The sequence below is a fragment of the Ruditapes philippinarum genome, unplaced genomic scaffold, assembly GCF_026571515.1.
Source record: "Ruditapes philippinarum isolate M1 unplaced genomic scaffold, ASM2657151v2 ctg1046_1_1_1_1, whole genome shotgun sequence".
In the NCBI taxonomy this organism is placed as follows: domain Eukaryota; kingdom Metazoa; phylum Mollusca; class Bivalvia; order Venerida; family Veneridae; genus Ruditapes; species Ruditapes philippinarum.
The window spans coordinates 194,439-211,171 of record NW_026863462.1 but is presented as its reverse complement, the minus strand read 5'-3'; the positions used below and the strand labels follow the sequence as shown (position 1 = coordinate 211,171).

Sequence of the window (16,733 nt, the reverse complement as noted above, 5' to 3'; positions counted from 1 at the left end):
ATTTTGACACCTGGGCTTTTTATTTGAACAAATTTGGTAGACACTCACTAGAAGATGTTTTATGCCAAATATCTAAGCTCTAGCTCTTACGGTTTCTTTAAAAGAAGATTTTTTTAAGTTTTTACTATATGCATATAGGGAAATCAATTACCCCCCAGGGCGGGGCCAATTTTGACCCCAGGGCTTTTATTTGAACAAAACTTGGGGTAGACATTCACTAGAAGATGTTTCATGCCAAATATCTAAGCTCTAGCTCTTTGGGTTCTTTAAAAGAAGATTTTTTAAGTTTTTACTTTATGCATATAGGGAAAATCAATGACCCCCTGGGGCGGGGCCAATTTTGACCACAGGGCTTTTATTTGAACAAACTTGGTAGACATTCACTAGAAGATGTTTCATGCCAAAAATCTAAGCTCTAGCTCTTACAGTTCTTTAAAAGAAGATTTTTTAAGTGTTTACTATATGCATATAGGGAAAATCAATGACCCCCCCGGGGCGGGGCCAATTTTGACCCCAGGGCTTTTATTTGAACAAACTTGGTAGACACTCACTAGAAGATGTTCTATGCCAAATATCTTAGCTCTAGCTCTTACAGTTCTTTAAAAGAAGATTTTTTAAGTTTTTTACTATATGCATATAGGGAAAATCAAATGACCCCCGGGGCGGGGCAATTTTGACCCCCAGGGCTTTTATTTGAACAAACTTGGTAGACACTCATTAGAAGATGTTTCATGCCAAATATCTAAGCTCTAGCTCCTAGGGTTGTTTAAAAGAAGATATTTAAAGATTTTTCTTTCGGTTGCCATGGCAACCAGAGTTCTGCATGGAATTAAAATTCTTTGAACAATTTTTAAAGGTGACCACCAAAGGAACATTCCTGTGAAGTTTGGATGAAATTGGCTCAGTGGTTTATGAGGAGATGTCATTTAAAGCAAAAGTTTACGGACGGACGACGGACGGACGACGGACGGACGGACGGACGCCGGACGAAAAGCGATCACAAAAGCTCACCCTGTCACTTTGTGACAGGTGAGCTAAAAACAAAGTCAAGTTATGTATTGATAGCTAGGAAAAAATAAACATAATTATATTGTAATGAGATTTATTTTTATTTTGAGCTACACATTATCTTAGTTGATTTACATCTCTTCATTTTTTGCCATAAAAAAATCATGAAATTAGACCACTAAACAAAATATTCCTTATGGGTTTTTTTTAAAGTTTTTTTATTTTTATTTTAGAGAATTTTCTTTCCTTACATCTGAACCCTGACATAGAATTGTTTCCATTTTAGAAGCAAATTTCATATCACTTCACTACTCAACATTTGAACATTCAAAATCATATTCTTCATTTTAACTTTTATCCATCCAAAAAACACCATTTATACCTAATAACCCAGTCATAACCCACAATTTACATTTCCACAAAAGGAAAACAAGTTTATTCATTGTACTTTAAACTCTCTTTCAAATCTTTTAATTTCTTAATATGCATTAATTTCTTTATTTCTGGCCTTTTATTACCCAAATAAATACATCTAGCAGCATGTATACAAAGCAGATATATGTCCTAACAATTTTCTACTGCAGACATCCGTCATAAACTAACAGGTGTTGCTAATCCATTCATGATTCTCTGCCAGAGCTCTTTTCTACAAGATTTTGTTCGTCGTAAACTTTGTAGCAGTTCTTGAAACTGGACCATACCCCCAGGTGTAATGTAGAACACATTTCTAGCACTACAGATGATGCTAACAAAGTCATCGTATTCTGATGTATTTATATGATGAATTCTCTGATGAGCACACTGCATGAACCTGCATGAAAAAATATAAAATAGTAAACTTTAAATGTGTGAATGACTGAATGATTTGCTTTGTCAGCAACAATGTCAATAAATTTCAGTCATCTACAAAAATAACAACAAGAGCAATCAGTGATCACATGTGTCGCCTCATGATGGCCAATTTCATGTTGGGACAAGTTTTGTGACAGACAGACAGACAGACGGACAGTGCACAACAAGACTTGGTACTGATCATTCCTGTAAAGTTTGGATAAAATTGCACCAGTAGTTTATGATAAGTAGTCCGGACAAGCTTTTGTGTATCTGGCAACACGCAGAAAAAAAAACACCTTTTTATCAAAGCGCCATAACTCGGCCAAAATTATTCAACCGGAAAACCTGTGCAATATGCGCAAGGATTTGAGCTACAGATCAATCCTGTAGTTTCATTGAAATTGCATTAGTGGTATAAGAGAAGTAGTCCGGACAAACTTTAAAAATAAAAATTATTAAAGGGCCATAACTGTTACAAAAATCATTGAACCTGAAAATGCTGACAATATGCACAACTAGACTTGATACTGATCATTCCTGTAAAGTTTGGATGAAATTGCACCAGTAGTTTATGAGGTGTAATCCGGACAAGCTTTTGTGTATCTGGCAACACACAGAAAAAAACACCTTTTTATCAAAGGGCCATAACTCGTCCAAAAATCATTCAACCGGAAAACCCATGCAATATGCTCAAGGACTTTAGCTACAGATCAATCCTGTAAAGTTTCATTGAAATTGCATTAGTGGTATAAGAGAAGTAGTCCGGACAAACTTTAAAAATAAAAATTATTAAAGGGCCATAACTCTTACAAAAATCATTGAACCGGAAAATGCTGACAATATGCACATCTAGATGTGGTACTGATCATTCCTGTAAAGTTTGGATGAAATTGCACCAGTAGTTTATGAGTAGTAGTCCTGACAAGTTTTGTGACGGACGGACGGACAGACAAACAGACAGACAGACAGACGGAGGAGAAGTAATCCCTATATGTCGCCACTACTCTGTAGAGACGACACAAAAATGACAGATTATGTATCAATGGAACAAAAATAACAAGGTTTCTTGGATTTTCTACTAATACAAACATTTTTTTTTTTTCAATTCAATTTCTTCACGTATTTCACTAAGGGCCACTTTCAAGTTTTACTTCTGACGCAACCTCAGTTGCACTTCTGTGCATTATTTAAGGCACAAACAGGCACCTGAGTAGAACCACTCTTGTTCCGTAAGCTGCCTTGATAGCTTCCTCACATGAAAAAATCCAAAGTTTAATCCACAGCAAGCCATTTGAAGTCAATGACCTTAACCATTCGACCAAGGATGCCCCAAAGTATAAGACATACTCTTTGTCATAACAAAACAAGAGCCACGCAACTACTAGCATATCAGAGATCTGTAGACCTAATGCTTTCTGCCAGTTTAATCTGATAAAATGGGAGTCTTATTTGTATGGTTGTTATTTACGCAAATTTTAACAGACTTTTTTGTTATATCATAGCAATTGGTCCATCTTACTAGTTCTACTGGATAACTAACCAATAATCTAACTACTATATCAACATGATTTTTTATCATAAAGTTATACTTTCTTAATATCTATAATCGAACTTTAGTATTGCTGTAGAACATAAATTAAAATACCTCCTATGACTTTATTCACTTACATTTGAAGACATTTTTGTACAAGTGGGTTGAGTATACCAGATCTAAGATGACTCTGTACAGCTACAGGGTTGTTCCTGGCTAATACCTGAGCAGCCTCTATGGCAATGTCATACAGTAGGAATGGACTCACTACTGCATTCACAACACTAGCTGTAAACTGCTGCAGGTAACTTGTACCTAAAATTGTATCAAATCAATTAAAACTTACTTACATTCACCGATGTCATTAAGTTGGTAAATCAAAACAATAGCTTGTAGTGAGGTAAAGCCTTCCATTATATAATTCTTAGTTACATTCTACATAAGAATAAATATACAAATTGACAGTGTCATAGTAATATCACCTCTATTTCACATAATACAACTGGCTTGGTCACAATACTAAGTGACATGTTATTTTCGTTATGAAAAAACAAAACAACAAAACATGTACATTATTCACAGTTAAACTAAACAATGTCTATAGAAAAATAGTACAGTATCAAGAATACAATATAACTAATATATCAGATGATATCTTATCACTATAAAAATTTACTTTCAAAGTGTGAAGACTCTGGTGATAGAATTATGATATTATGGCTAAAATTAAAGTTGTTTATCTATCAATCTATGTGTATTGACAGGGTATACAAAACAATGTTACTATTAAATATCAAGATCTTAAATAAAGGGATTTTTTACTTATCAAACTTGGGGTATCTTTTTTTAATATGAAATGACTTTTTAGCAATTGCGAAATTTATGAACAAAAATATCATACCAAGTTTCATTGAGATATTTAGGAGCCATTTTACATCATCTCCCATTGGTGGGTTTCTGGCATATTTTGTCTGTGGTCTGTCATCATGTACTCTTCTTGCAAGAGTTTCTACAGCTAAAATTCCTACTCTGAATGCAGCATGAAGATAATGTGCTTGTGTAGGATTCAATATAGGATTAGTCCCTGAAGTATGTAGATGATTAACATCCTCATTTGGTTGCTGAGGCAACGGCAAAGGAGCCTGTTGCGCTAGAATTCCCTGAATAGAAGCAACCTGACAGTTCTGACTAGGTAAAACTTGAACTTGCTGTCCCGGGGCAAGTTGGCGGTAGTGAGTGCCTGATGAGTATGCCGACTGTGGGATGTTGTTAAACTGCATTGGACTGTTGTATGTGAATGTCGCCACATATGGATGAATGTTCTGTGCATGCATGGGAATGGATTGTGAATATGGTGGGACAAATGGCTGGATCTGTTGAACAATGTTATATGTAGGTTGTACAAACGTTTGTTGATGTTGCATGGGGTGATGATGGTGGGGACTAGGCTGTGGGACTGGTGGAATGGCAAAAGGTAACACTACAGCTTGTGTAGCTAACTGTCCATTGTGTGAGAATATCTGAGCTGATGATACAGTAACTTGATTCATTTGATTAGCATTTGGTGGAGTGTTGCTGTATGGAGCAGCCTGCAAGTTTGCAGGACTCGAGCTTCCAGCTTGAACAGGAGACTGTGAGGGTGCCACAGGCACTGTAGGTGCTGACTGTGGTCTGCTCTCCCTTCCATTCCGATGCTGGTTATCATGACCAGGTTGATTGGCAGCTTCTTCTGATAATTCATACCATCTCTTAGCAACATGAAACAACACTTCCGGATAAACTCCTCCCCCTTTTGCTGCACTTTCAACAGCTAAACATGCCTTCTCCAGCATTTCCCTACTCTGTTCCTTACACTGGAACAATGCTCTTTGAACTTCAGATGGGTTAAGAGCATGAGCTTGGGGTAAGCATGACAAAGCAAGTTCAGCAGCAGCTCTAACAATGTTATGGTCCCGGCCTCTTGATGCTCTATCTGCCAATGAAGCAACTTCCGGAGGAGTCAGGTGCCCCTCCCATGTATCAATCAAAATATGGATAGCAGCACTGCCTATCTCCATAGCCTGTCCTGTTATTTTTAAAAGTAAGATTTAGATGACACTTTTATCAACAAAAAAAGCATGTAACATTATGAACATTATCTGTATTTACTTTTCTACATAATTTAACAGGAAAGACTCTTTATTACAAGTTTATTGCTTTTTTTAACATATATTTTGTTTATTCTTAAATAACAAGAGCAATCAGGACAGCAATCTCAACTATTCTCAGTGCTTGATAGTAAAACAAGTACCTGGATAATGTAGAACTCTCTTAGTTCAAAAAGGGCCATAATTCTGTCAAAATCTAGGCCTTGGACAGTAATCTATAAAGCACTCAAATAAGTATGTGAAGTTTCGCCAAAACAACCTCTCTCTTTCCATAAATTTAAATCTTCAGTAAATGGTATACAGTCGAACTTCGTTCGCTCGAACTCGGAGGGCCTGTGCAAATTTGTTCGAGAGATCGGTAGTTCGAGCCAACCGAGTTTGAACTATAATTACGTTGATCATATGCCTAAAGGTTTTTCTAGCTTACATCGGTCGAATGATAAATGCGTCAACATAATTGTTTGTTAGTACATCTATTTGTCGAATATTTCATATTCAGAATTATTAGCCCAGTGTTTTAATTAAGTATTAACGGTACGCTGTGTCAATCTATATTCATGCATATTGTAATTGGTTGAGTTCGATTGGGCAATCACACCAAACTTATTGAACAATGTTCAAAATGTATTTATATGTTTTCTAATGAGATGAATTTAATTTTTGAAAATAAATTAATGAACTATTTATTAAAAACATTTACAGCAGCATCTATTTGTAGTCATTTACTAAAATAAACACACATAGAAGTATCATTCTATAAAAAGATAACACTGTTACGATTCACTTTACATGAACCACGTTTGTAGTTAAAGCCGTCCTGGTAAACGGCATTCTTTATTGGCATGATTATTTTACTTATTTCACAAGTATTTTCTTTTTATTGTTACCATAAACGGCAAATCAATTATATTATCATACAAATAAATCGGTTACAACACCTCTTATTTTGTATCAATTAACCTTAATTACCCTTGTCACGACCACGAGGTGTTAAAAACATGCGTCGCCGACTGTCATTTATTTAAGGACATACCAACTTGTCTTTTTGTGTTCGACCAAAAAGGTGTGATTTTCACTATATTTCTGCCGAAGGAACCAGAAATCAGGTTCGAGAGTTCGAGCGATCGGTGTTCGAGCAATCCGAGGTAGAACAATATATATTATATAGGAATTTTGCCGGGACTGGGCATTGAGTTCGAGCGAAGGGAGGTATTCGAGCGATCCGAGTTCGAGCGAACGAAGCTTAACTGTATATCTTTTATTTTGTTGTCATACTCAACATTTATTTTAATAATTTAACCTACTTAGAAATATTTTATTCAATCAAAAACATACCATTCCTTTCTTTTATAAACATATTCAAACAATTTTCTTACCTGAAATCCATGAAACATGTGATGAGTATGTCCTGGAGAGCCAATTAGGAGCCACACAATTCTGTAAACCTAAAGCATAGAGACCAATTTGGAAAGAACACAACTGTAAATTGCGATGTGGACCAGTGGGTTGATTTGTATTGGACGGCTGAATAAACTGTGAGGTGGAGCTACTGCCCCCTGCCTTGTTTAATATTGTCTTAGCAACCTCCCACATCCAGTGTGCAGATGCTTCACTAGGCTGGTTTGGCACTGTGGGCATAATTCTACTCTTGCCCTTAAATCTGGTGATAAATACAAGAAATTTTGTGAAATTTATTTGCATAAATAACAGAATCATGTAATTAAGGAAAAAGTTATATTTACAGTATATACTGTATTAAGAGCACTTTAAACCCTGAGAAAAAGTCAACACAAGTGCTGTCAACTAACCTGAAAACATATTTTTTACTTAGAATTATTCTGTTCAAACTAGAACTGCCACTATCATGGCGTGAATACCCCCGCATACCACTTTGTCAGAATCAACAGTGGCCATTTAGAGCTCAAGGACAACCTCCCTGCCAAATCTGAGGTTACTAAGCCAGTGCATTGCTAAATTATGTATTCTACATGCTTCAAATGTGAAAATGTCAAAATCAATACATTGCGGACAGGACATACTTTAGCAATTGAGAAGAAAAGCTTTTTTTGTCAAGGTCCCTGTGACCTTGACCTTTGACCCAGTGACCTCAAAATCAATAGGGGTCACCTTATAGTCATGACCAACATCCATGCCAAATATGAAGACTGTGGGTCAAAGGAATCTAAAGTTATTGGGTAGACAAACTTTTTGAAGTCAAAGTCCCTGTGACCTTGACCTTTGACATGGTGACCTCAAAATAAATAGGGGTCATTTACTAATCATGACTAACCTCCATCGCAAATATGAAGACTGTGGGTCAAAGGAATCTTAAGTTATTGGGCGGACAAGCTTTTTGCAGTCAAGGCCCCTGTGACCTTGACCTTTGACATGGTGACCTCAAAATCAATAGGGGTCATCTACTACTCATGACTAACCTCAATGCCAAATATGAAGACTTTGGGTCAAAGGAATCTTAAGTTATTGGGCGGACAAGCTTTTTGAAGTCAAGGCCCCTGTGACCTTGACCTTTGACCTGGTGACCTCAAAATCAATAGGGGTCATCTACTACTCATGACTTACCTCCATGCCAAATATGAAGACTGCGGGTCAAAGGAATCTTAAGTTATTGGGCGGACAAGCTTTTTGAAGTCCAGGCCCCTGTGACCTTGACCTTTGACCTAGTGACCTCAAAATCAACATGGGTCATCTACTAATCATGACTAACCTCCATGCCAAATATGAAGACTATGGGTCAAAGGAATCTTAAGTTATTGGGCGGACAAGCTTTTTGAAGTCCAGGCCCCTGTGACCTTGACCTTTGACCTAGTGACCTCAAAATCAATAGGGGTCATCTACTAATCATGACTAACCTCCATGCCAAATATGAAGACTGTGGGTCAAAGGAATCTTAAGTTATTGGGCGGACAAGAAAAAACCGACGGACGGACGGACCGACAAGCTGATTCCAGTATACCCCCCTTACAACTTTGTTGTGCGGGGGTATAACTATACATTGTTTTTTTATTTACATTTATAGCTTCAGTGCATGAGAATTTAGCACTTATTATGTATCAGTATTATAACAAATATTGCGAATGCTCATCTCATGGTTTTGATAAAGTAATAAATGAACATGATTTACCAAATTTCAAACAATTTAAAAACAACATATATATACCCTTACCTTATCCCTTTAAGATTCGGTGTTGAGCTTCTCGAATCTAAGATAAACTGAGATGTTGCAGCAATTCTTTGATTTAGTTGACCAACAGGACTGTAACAGAAGTCAATGAAAAATTTCACATCAGATCATTTTTGTGTGACTTTAAACTTCATAAGTTTAGTGATAAACAAATTCCTTAGAGCTAATAATTCATACTTGTCTGAATGCAATCTTCCTTATCCTTTATCAAAATATCTAACTAATCTACAGCAAATTTAAGTCACACGGTGAGAAAAATGTGCAGCCTGACATGGACTCGAACCCTGAACCCTGGGAATACCGTACCGCAGCTCTACAGACCGAGCTAACGGGCCGCTTACACATCATCTCCCCTAAATAGTGAACAGTTCTGAACGGTGACATACTCCCCTGCTATACTGAAATTTGTCCTCAAATTTCTCAGGGTTACAGATGCTAATTGCTAATTAAACTCTGAGCTATATGCAATCACGGTTCACCGTTGGGCGCCAAATGTCAAAGGGTGAGAAAAATGTGCAGCCTGACCAGCACTCGAAACAGGGACCCTCGGAATACCGTACTGCCTCTCTACCGACTGAGCTATCCGGCCGCTTACACATCTCCCCTAAATAGTGAACAGTTCTGAACGGTGACATTTACTATCAAACTAAATCATGAATTACAAAGAAGACCACTACAATACCTTTCATCCCTGATTTTTGCTCTCAAGTCTCCCTTATCCCCTGAACTAGATGATCCTAGAGAGTCACTATCACCACTAGATCCACTATCACTGCCTGGCCCCTGATGTTTGCCCCAAGCTCGACGTACTAGTGTAGGAGAGTTATCACTTGAAGTTGTTTCAGGGGCACTACTGTCAATGGCAGCCATACCTAGTATTCAATTAAAAGTATTTTAAAAGCATTCTTAAATGACTCAGATTATTTACATTTCAATCTACTCAAATTCATATGACCTTTACAGTGTTGGTGTGAAATTAAACCCAACAAACAATATATCTTTCAATATATAGAACATATCAATCATAGATTAAAGTCATTAAGTTATAATGAATTATTATATTATAAATTTTGCAACACTTTCATACAACTATCATTCATAAATGTATACTGCTTAGATTCCACGTTGAGGACATGTAGTTTGCTAATAAGTGACATTATGCCCATCTAAGTCAAAATAACTTTAGATTTTGCCATAATTCTATAGTTTTCAATTTACAGTCTATTCTATGTATATAATCAATATTACACGCCTTACTCAGATATTCTATAAGTAGCCTTCGGAATGTATTGTTTATATTCAGTTGATAGAAAGAGTGGAGCAGTCTTTTTATATTGCAGGCAGTTGCTTTACTGTTTTTTTATCCTAAACATTTTTCACTATCAATTACTGGTCAACTTGACAGTGAAACAAATGAGCATAATGTCACATTAAGCTCTTAGATAGTTTTTTTCTTTTAAAAATTTATACTTTTTTAAAAACTAAAACACCCATTAGAAGAAAAGAATAGGGAAAGCAACTTAATCTTTAGAACAAAGACAAATATAGACAACATTTATATCTCTTTACAGATTCCATTTCGAATAATCGCATACAACCAGTTTGAAACCATTAAGATACCTTGCGATGGTTTCTTCTTCAAAGCCATACACCTCAACTTAGCCTCCAACGCCTTGTAATTGTCCCCTTCTTCCTCCACAGCTGAACTGTCTGTGTCTCTACTACAATTAACAGAGAATTTGCCTTATCAGACCTTATTCAAACAAACATCTGTTGAAAAATTACTGCTAAATATTCATTACAAAAGGACTAGAAAGCTGTTTTCTCCAATAACAAGGTCACCATATAAATTTACATAAAGTATATTAATGCCTCCATATGAGCCAAAATATTTCAAGAAAATCAAACTTGAGAAAAATGTACTAAGATTTTAAGTAAAAAGACTTAAGTAATAATTTACATGCTATGTGCAATTTATAACTGATTTTGCAGTATTTATCACTACATTTTTACTGCTTGACCACTGCAGTACGAGCTTTTTTGTACACTTTTACCTCTTTTTGGTAATTTACATATATATTAAGTGCTATTTACAATGTGTACATTACTTTTTTTGTTCGCTTCACAATATTTTACTTTTAAATACATTTTTAAAATCTTCATGACAATAAACACGAATGTGGATGCATGGTGCTTTGATAGTGGAAATGGTTCAAAGGTTAAAATTTGTCTTACCTTTGACCATATGTTAATGTATATGTTGTTTTTGGTCTGGCTCCTGATCCTGCTGCACCTGAGCTAGAAGTTGCCCCTGATGGTCCAGGTCGTGGATCAAAGTCATCTGTTGGAGGGAACTCATCAAGTTCCGAGGCTCTTGTTCCTCCAGACACAGATGGTCTCCCTGTACCTCTGTTTGTATGATGATCTCTAGACTCACCATTTGCAGCAGAGGGAGCTGAAGTGGGTGGTGTAACAGTGACTGTATTTCTAGGTGTCAGGTATGTTACCAAACTAGGTGCCTTATAAGAGGGATGTACTTCTTTGTCCAACAACTTGTCCATTATCTATATAATATAATACAAAACACACATTTAAAGATATAAATTTTTTCATTCTTATCAGTTCCTAGTCAGAAAATGAGATCTGCCAATTTTTTAACAAAATAACAATCCCTTGATGAAAATTCATTTTCAAATCCATTAATTCAATCATCCGGCTTGAATAATTGCAAATATTGATTTACAAAAGTTGCTTAGTACTTCACTTCAGGGTTGTTATATTCCTCTAGTCCTTTAAGATTCCAGCACAATTAACTGTTTAAAATTGAATTATAGCTTAAGTCAGCGCTAAGGGGTGTGAGAGAATGATGCACTTTTACATTATCTCTCATGGACAGAATCAAATTGCAATTTTCATGTAACTTTGTTGCTTTCATTGTTCCAAGGTATATCCCCTTTTCCAGATTTCTTTACTTGATAGTTAATTAAAAGTTGTCTTAAAGTTGCTAAAGGTAAAATAATTCCTTCAGAAGACAGGATAATAGAATTAATTAATAAGTCACAAATCTTAACATATGATATATAAATCTTACTTTGCTCAATTTAACAACATCATCTTTGTAATGTATCAGCATGGCAAGAGCAAGTTCCCCTCTCTGTTTTCTAGTACTCTCACACAACAGTGGATGGTCAGCTTCAGATACATTTGCTTTCATTCCTAAAAAAAGCATATACAGTAAACTCCGCTTATAACGAACTCATTGGGACATTCAAATTCTGTTCCTTATATCCGGAGTTCCTTGTAAGCATATAGCGAATTAGTTCCTTGTATCAGGAGTTTTTATAGCGAACAGATTTACATATAACGAACTGATTGTTAAACATCATCCGCCATTTTTAAGAGCATTTGATTAAGAATAATTAATCATTTATTTCTTTTTTAGACACAATACCCGAGAGCGTACATTTTGGAATTTGAAAATCCTTTGCTATTTCAGTTTTAGTGTTACTCCCTTTCTCAATTCTTCATAAAACATCATATTTTGTTTCTTAACTCACTGCACTGTGCTTTTCATTTTCTTTCAATGAATAAGAATAAACAAAATTTTCCATTTTTCTTCCTTTTATATTGAATATATTCTATTATATTTTAAGGGTGACTTTAACTAATAATATATAGATTTCTTTTCATTTCAATCAAGCATACTTTGTAGTTTTCTATGGATTATGTTTGCAAGCATGCGTGATTATGTTGAAAACCGATAATTATTTTACTCGAGCAAACTATTAAAGAAAAGAAATTATAGAATAAAAGGAATTACCGTTTTATCTTTGTGACAAGAACTCAAGCTAAAACAATTCTAAATAGAAAACTATTACATACTTCTATACAAATTCATTTTCATATATTGAATTACATACAACAATAAACGGTACATTCCGCGAGATTTATTCCGTGCCAATGAAAACGAAAGTTGAAAATGCGGGATATATTTACAAATAGACGATATTTGGAGTTCGTTATAAAAGTGTAATTTGATGCACTTTTAACTAAATTGGGACTAAGAAATGAGTTCCTTGTAAGCGATAATTCCTTATAACCGTGTTCGCTGTAACCGTATATTTTTTTATGAAATAAAGAAGGGCAAAATTCGGGCCAAAATAAATTGTTCCTTATAACCGGAAGTTCGCTATAACCGTGTTCGCTATAAGTGAAGTTTACTGTACTACTAATTTCAGATTAAGCATTAAACATTATCATGTCCTGAAAACATCATCAGAATTAATAGTTTATTTACAAAAATACATGCATATCAAATTTATTCTAGCTCCTGATCAGTTCTTGTAGTTTTCATAAGTAAGAAAATGAATGATCAAATAAGACAAATAATCTTATTAGAAACCAACACTGTCCAATAACTTTAACAAATGATGCAAACTTAATTCAGCCACACATATACCACAGCATTCTAACATGTATAAAAAAAACATTTACCAAGGGAGGCAACACATCCATCAAAACCAAGTTTTTCATCTCCAGGCTGTTTACATACTGATGCACCTTGATGGGACATACATGACAGAGATGATGTCATGGGACATGCTAAAAAAGACAAAACATAATCTAAAATCATACTGATTCATAAATTATTTGCAAGATTTACTACACCATCAAAATAGCCATTCAGTACAAGATTATTAACATTCTAGAGTCTAAATTTCAAAGATTCATTTGTTAATGGCCTTTTTTTCTGCTTTTTTTTGTTGGGTTTAACATCACACCAACACAATACAAGTCATATGGCGATTTCCAAGTTTTAATGGTGAAGGAAGACCTTAACCCTTTACTCCACAGATACGCGAATCTACTCAATTATCCATTCCCCCATAGATACGTGAATCACCGCACTCATCTCATCTCCATGTATACTCGAATCACCGCAACTGTCTTATCTCCATACATACGCGAATCACCGCAAGCAAGTTTAAATGCAATTTATAAATAAAGTATAAATGCGAGGAATCCCATGAAATCATTTATGTAAACTTTAATCAAAGTTCTACCAGTTGCCGATGTAAAATTTTGTGGTTTATATTGAAAATTTCTGGACAGGTAGAGTTTAAATCACCACGTGTTTACTGCAGATTTACTGGTAAATCTTACGACCTTGACCACGGAAAAGTACTGGGAGTTTTTCCCTAGCCGAGATAAATATAGCTTGGCATGCCCCAGTTACATGACAAATTCAATATTTTTAGCACATTTATATTTAGAAAGAAGAATTGATCATGTAATCACCAAAATGTGTAAATCAAGGGGTATTTTACATGTTAACAGTTGGACATGCTTTGTGCTATTTAATTTTAAAAAGTTTGTTGATAGAAAAGAAAAAAGGATTAAACATTAGTTTTGTGTAAATGTGTTGACAGTTTTGGTGTTATGTAAGTGCAAATTAATTAGCCAATAAAATCACGGAGAACGGTATATCACGCTGTGCAATGGAATTTATGCAAATTAGCAAGGGGCCATTTAATTAGTTGACTCGTGGTACATTGTTTATTCAGTATCGCACAGCTGTCAAAACAAAGCAATCAAGGCTGATTGTCGGCATTATTTTAAGATGGTTTTTTTTTAAAGAAAAATGCATAATATATATACATGGATTATTAAATAAATAGGCATTAAAAATATTACATTCATAATGAAAACAGAAATAAAATATAGTAATACTATTGTGTTTTTGCCTTTTTATCTTCAAAGCCCCTCACTTTATAGATCTTTAACCCTAAAACATTATATGCCAGCCCTTTTCTAAAATTACATTTAAAAAAACCTTTTACACCAAACATTTTTTTTAATAGAATTTAAAAGTGCAAAAAATAATTAAATTATCTGAAAAGTAGCTAAATCATTGTAAATTAGTAAACTGTTTGGTTTAAAGCCTCATATCTCTAGATATATTTTTCACATTTTCATGAAAAATACACCATTAGAAAGATAATTCAATTTAGAAAATACTTTATATTGGTCACTAATTGATTACTACAAGATTTAATAAAGTAATACTGATTTAAATAACACTGATGTAGATGTTTGTATTTTTCCCAATAACCTGTATGGAGATAGTGTACAGTACACTGATAAGAGTGTATTGGTTATCAGTCATCAATAGTGATAAGGTAGTATGGACATGATAAGGGCAATTAAGTTAAATGTGTATGGGGTAAAGGGTTAAGTATCCTTCTCTGCATTATTTTAGGCACAAACAGTCACCTGAGTAAACCACCAAAATCCCGTAAGATAGCTGTATAGCTTTCTCAAATGAGGGAATCCAAATTCCTTGTTGGGATTCAAACCCACAGCTGTAAGGGGCAAGTGGTTTAAAGTTGATGACCATAACCACTGGTCTTTAAAAGTGAAAATCATTTTCTTTCTAGTTATAAAGTAAGATCCTCTGGCATAACATAAGCTATAAGGATAGTTTAAGGTTATATAGCCCAGTAAGAAAGATTGTAGGCATACAGCATGCAACCATTTGTGCTCAAACATATGACCTGTAATTCAAACTAGTACATAAAATTACCTCCAAGACAAAAAGCATCAAATATAAAGCTGGCAAGAGAGAGAGGTAACAATGCTTCTCCCCTTGATTTTATTGTTCCTTCTTTTAGTTGATCTGCCCTCTGACGTAATATTGCCATCTCCAAAGGTCCTAGTGGGATTTTCTTCAACAATGTCAAAAGTTCTGTCTCCTGGTAGGCCAATTTTACCTGAAAAATTATTTACAAGTTCTCATAACTTTAAACTTACACTTAAACATGAGCTGAAGGACAGCTTCCTGGACTTTTTCAGTCCTCATATATGCAAAAAACAACAACATTAAGTGAATTCAGTTAATGGTTATCACAATTTTATAACAATTTTGTAGTCACAAATGGGCATAATTCTGAGATAAAAAATATATAGATCTTAGATGATGACCTGTAAATATGATCACATAGAATGTTTATGAAAATTAAGAAATTCTCATATATTAAGACAGATGTTACACACAAAGAATTTTATTGTTCATTCAAATGATATGAATAGGCTGATGCTGCTAGGTTGCATATGTCAAACCCATTATTCAATGAACCCACTACTTCTTTAAAATTATTTAAGCTAAAAAATATATTTCCATATTCAATAGACATCAAGCACTTGTAAATTGTAATATGAACAATAAGATTGCATGTTCATAAATGAAAACATTATAAAACAAAAATGTGGTAAGGTAAATTTCTAACCTCCATGCTTTTACAGGATGCAGGTGGTCGTGGCATCTCTAATACAAACATTCCCATCTGGAAGGCTAGATGCCAAGTTTCATGTTCCTCAAGTAGGACACTACACAAGAATGCAGCCTTTGAAAGTGTTGTACTTGCCAGCATTGTAATACTTGTCAATGCCTTCTTTCTCTTTCCTAAACAAAAATAAATACATTTAATAATAACCTTAATCATGTAATCATAAGTGATGATTAAAATGAAAGCTGGTTAGATTTTTTCTGAGATGAGTTTATTTTGAATACGAGGTGGTCATTTTGCTTTTATCACATACAGCTAAGAGTTTTTCAAGTTCTGAGGCAGCTAAAATGCATTCAAGACAGGCATCAAGCTACCTCCTAATGACACCCCTGTGCCTATGCTTGTAGTATAAAAGCAAAATACTGTAGTCTGACCAGACTCTTTACCTTTGATTTCTCTTTTTTAACATCTGATTGAAAATTCCTTAAAATAAAGGGTATTTCGCAATACTTACATTAAATAATTTTGCGATCCTAGTCACAATCACAGATTCGAGGTGGAAATTTTTTTTCAAGCAAAATCAATCCTTTGTTAAATAATAATATATTGACAATTTAATGAGTAATCTGATGACAAATGTTAAAACAACAATAAAACCACATGGCAAACTTATTTCAAACACCTATAAAAAAAATAACATCTCAACATTACTCCAGTATTGTACA

General features: G+C 34.7%; 1 protein-coding gene across 1 annotated transcript in view; it reads right to left on the bottom strand.

The window, feature by feature from the left end:
* Nucleotides 1-760: 760 nt before the first annotated feature.
* The window catches only part of LOC132722143 (zinc finger SWIM domain-containing protein 8-like), a 31,449-nt gene continuing 15,476 nt past the window's right edge, over nucleotides 761-16,733 (bottom strand). Inside the window, exons 10-21 of the mRNA XM_060706577.1 lie at nucleotides 16,009-16,184; nucleotides 15,306-15,492; nucleotides 13,217-13,324; nucleotides 11,814-11,938; nucleotides 10,958-11,286; nucleotides 10,343-10,443; nucleotides 9,405-9,594; nucleotides 8,705-8,794; nucleotides 6,897-7,180; nucleotides 4,275-5,438; nucleotides 3,511-3,688; nucleotides 761-1,819 (exon numbers count right to left, since the gene is read on the bottom strand). Coding sequence (XP_060562560.1) covers nucleotides 1,600-1,819; nucleotides 3,511-3,688; nucleotides 4,275-5,438; nucleotides 6,897-7,180; nucleotides 8,705-8,794; nucleotides 9,405-9,594; nucleotides 10,343-10,443; nucleotides 10,958-11,286; nucleotides 11,814-11,938; nucleotides 13,217-13,324; nucleotides 15,306-15,492; nucleotides 16,009-16,184 — 3,152 coding nt within the window. The 3' untranslated portion in view covers nucleotides 761-1,599. The remainder of the gene's footprint in view (nucleotides 1,820-3,510; nucleotides 3,689-4,274; nucleotides 5,439-6,896; nucleotides 7,181-8,704; nucleotides 8,795-9,404; nucleotides 9,595-10,342; nucleotides 10,444-10,957; nucleotides 11,287-11,813; nucleotides 11,939-13,216; nucleotides 13,325-15,305; nucleotides 15,493-16,008; nucleotides 16,185-16,733) is intronic.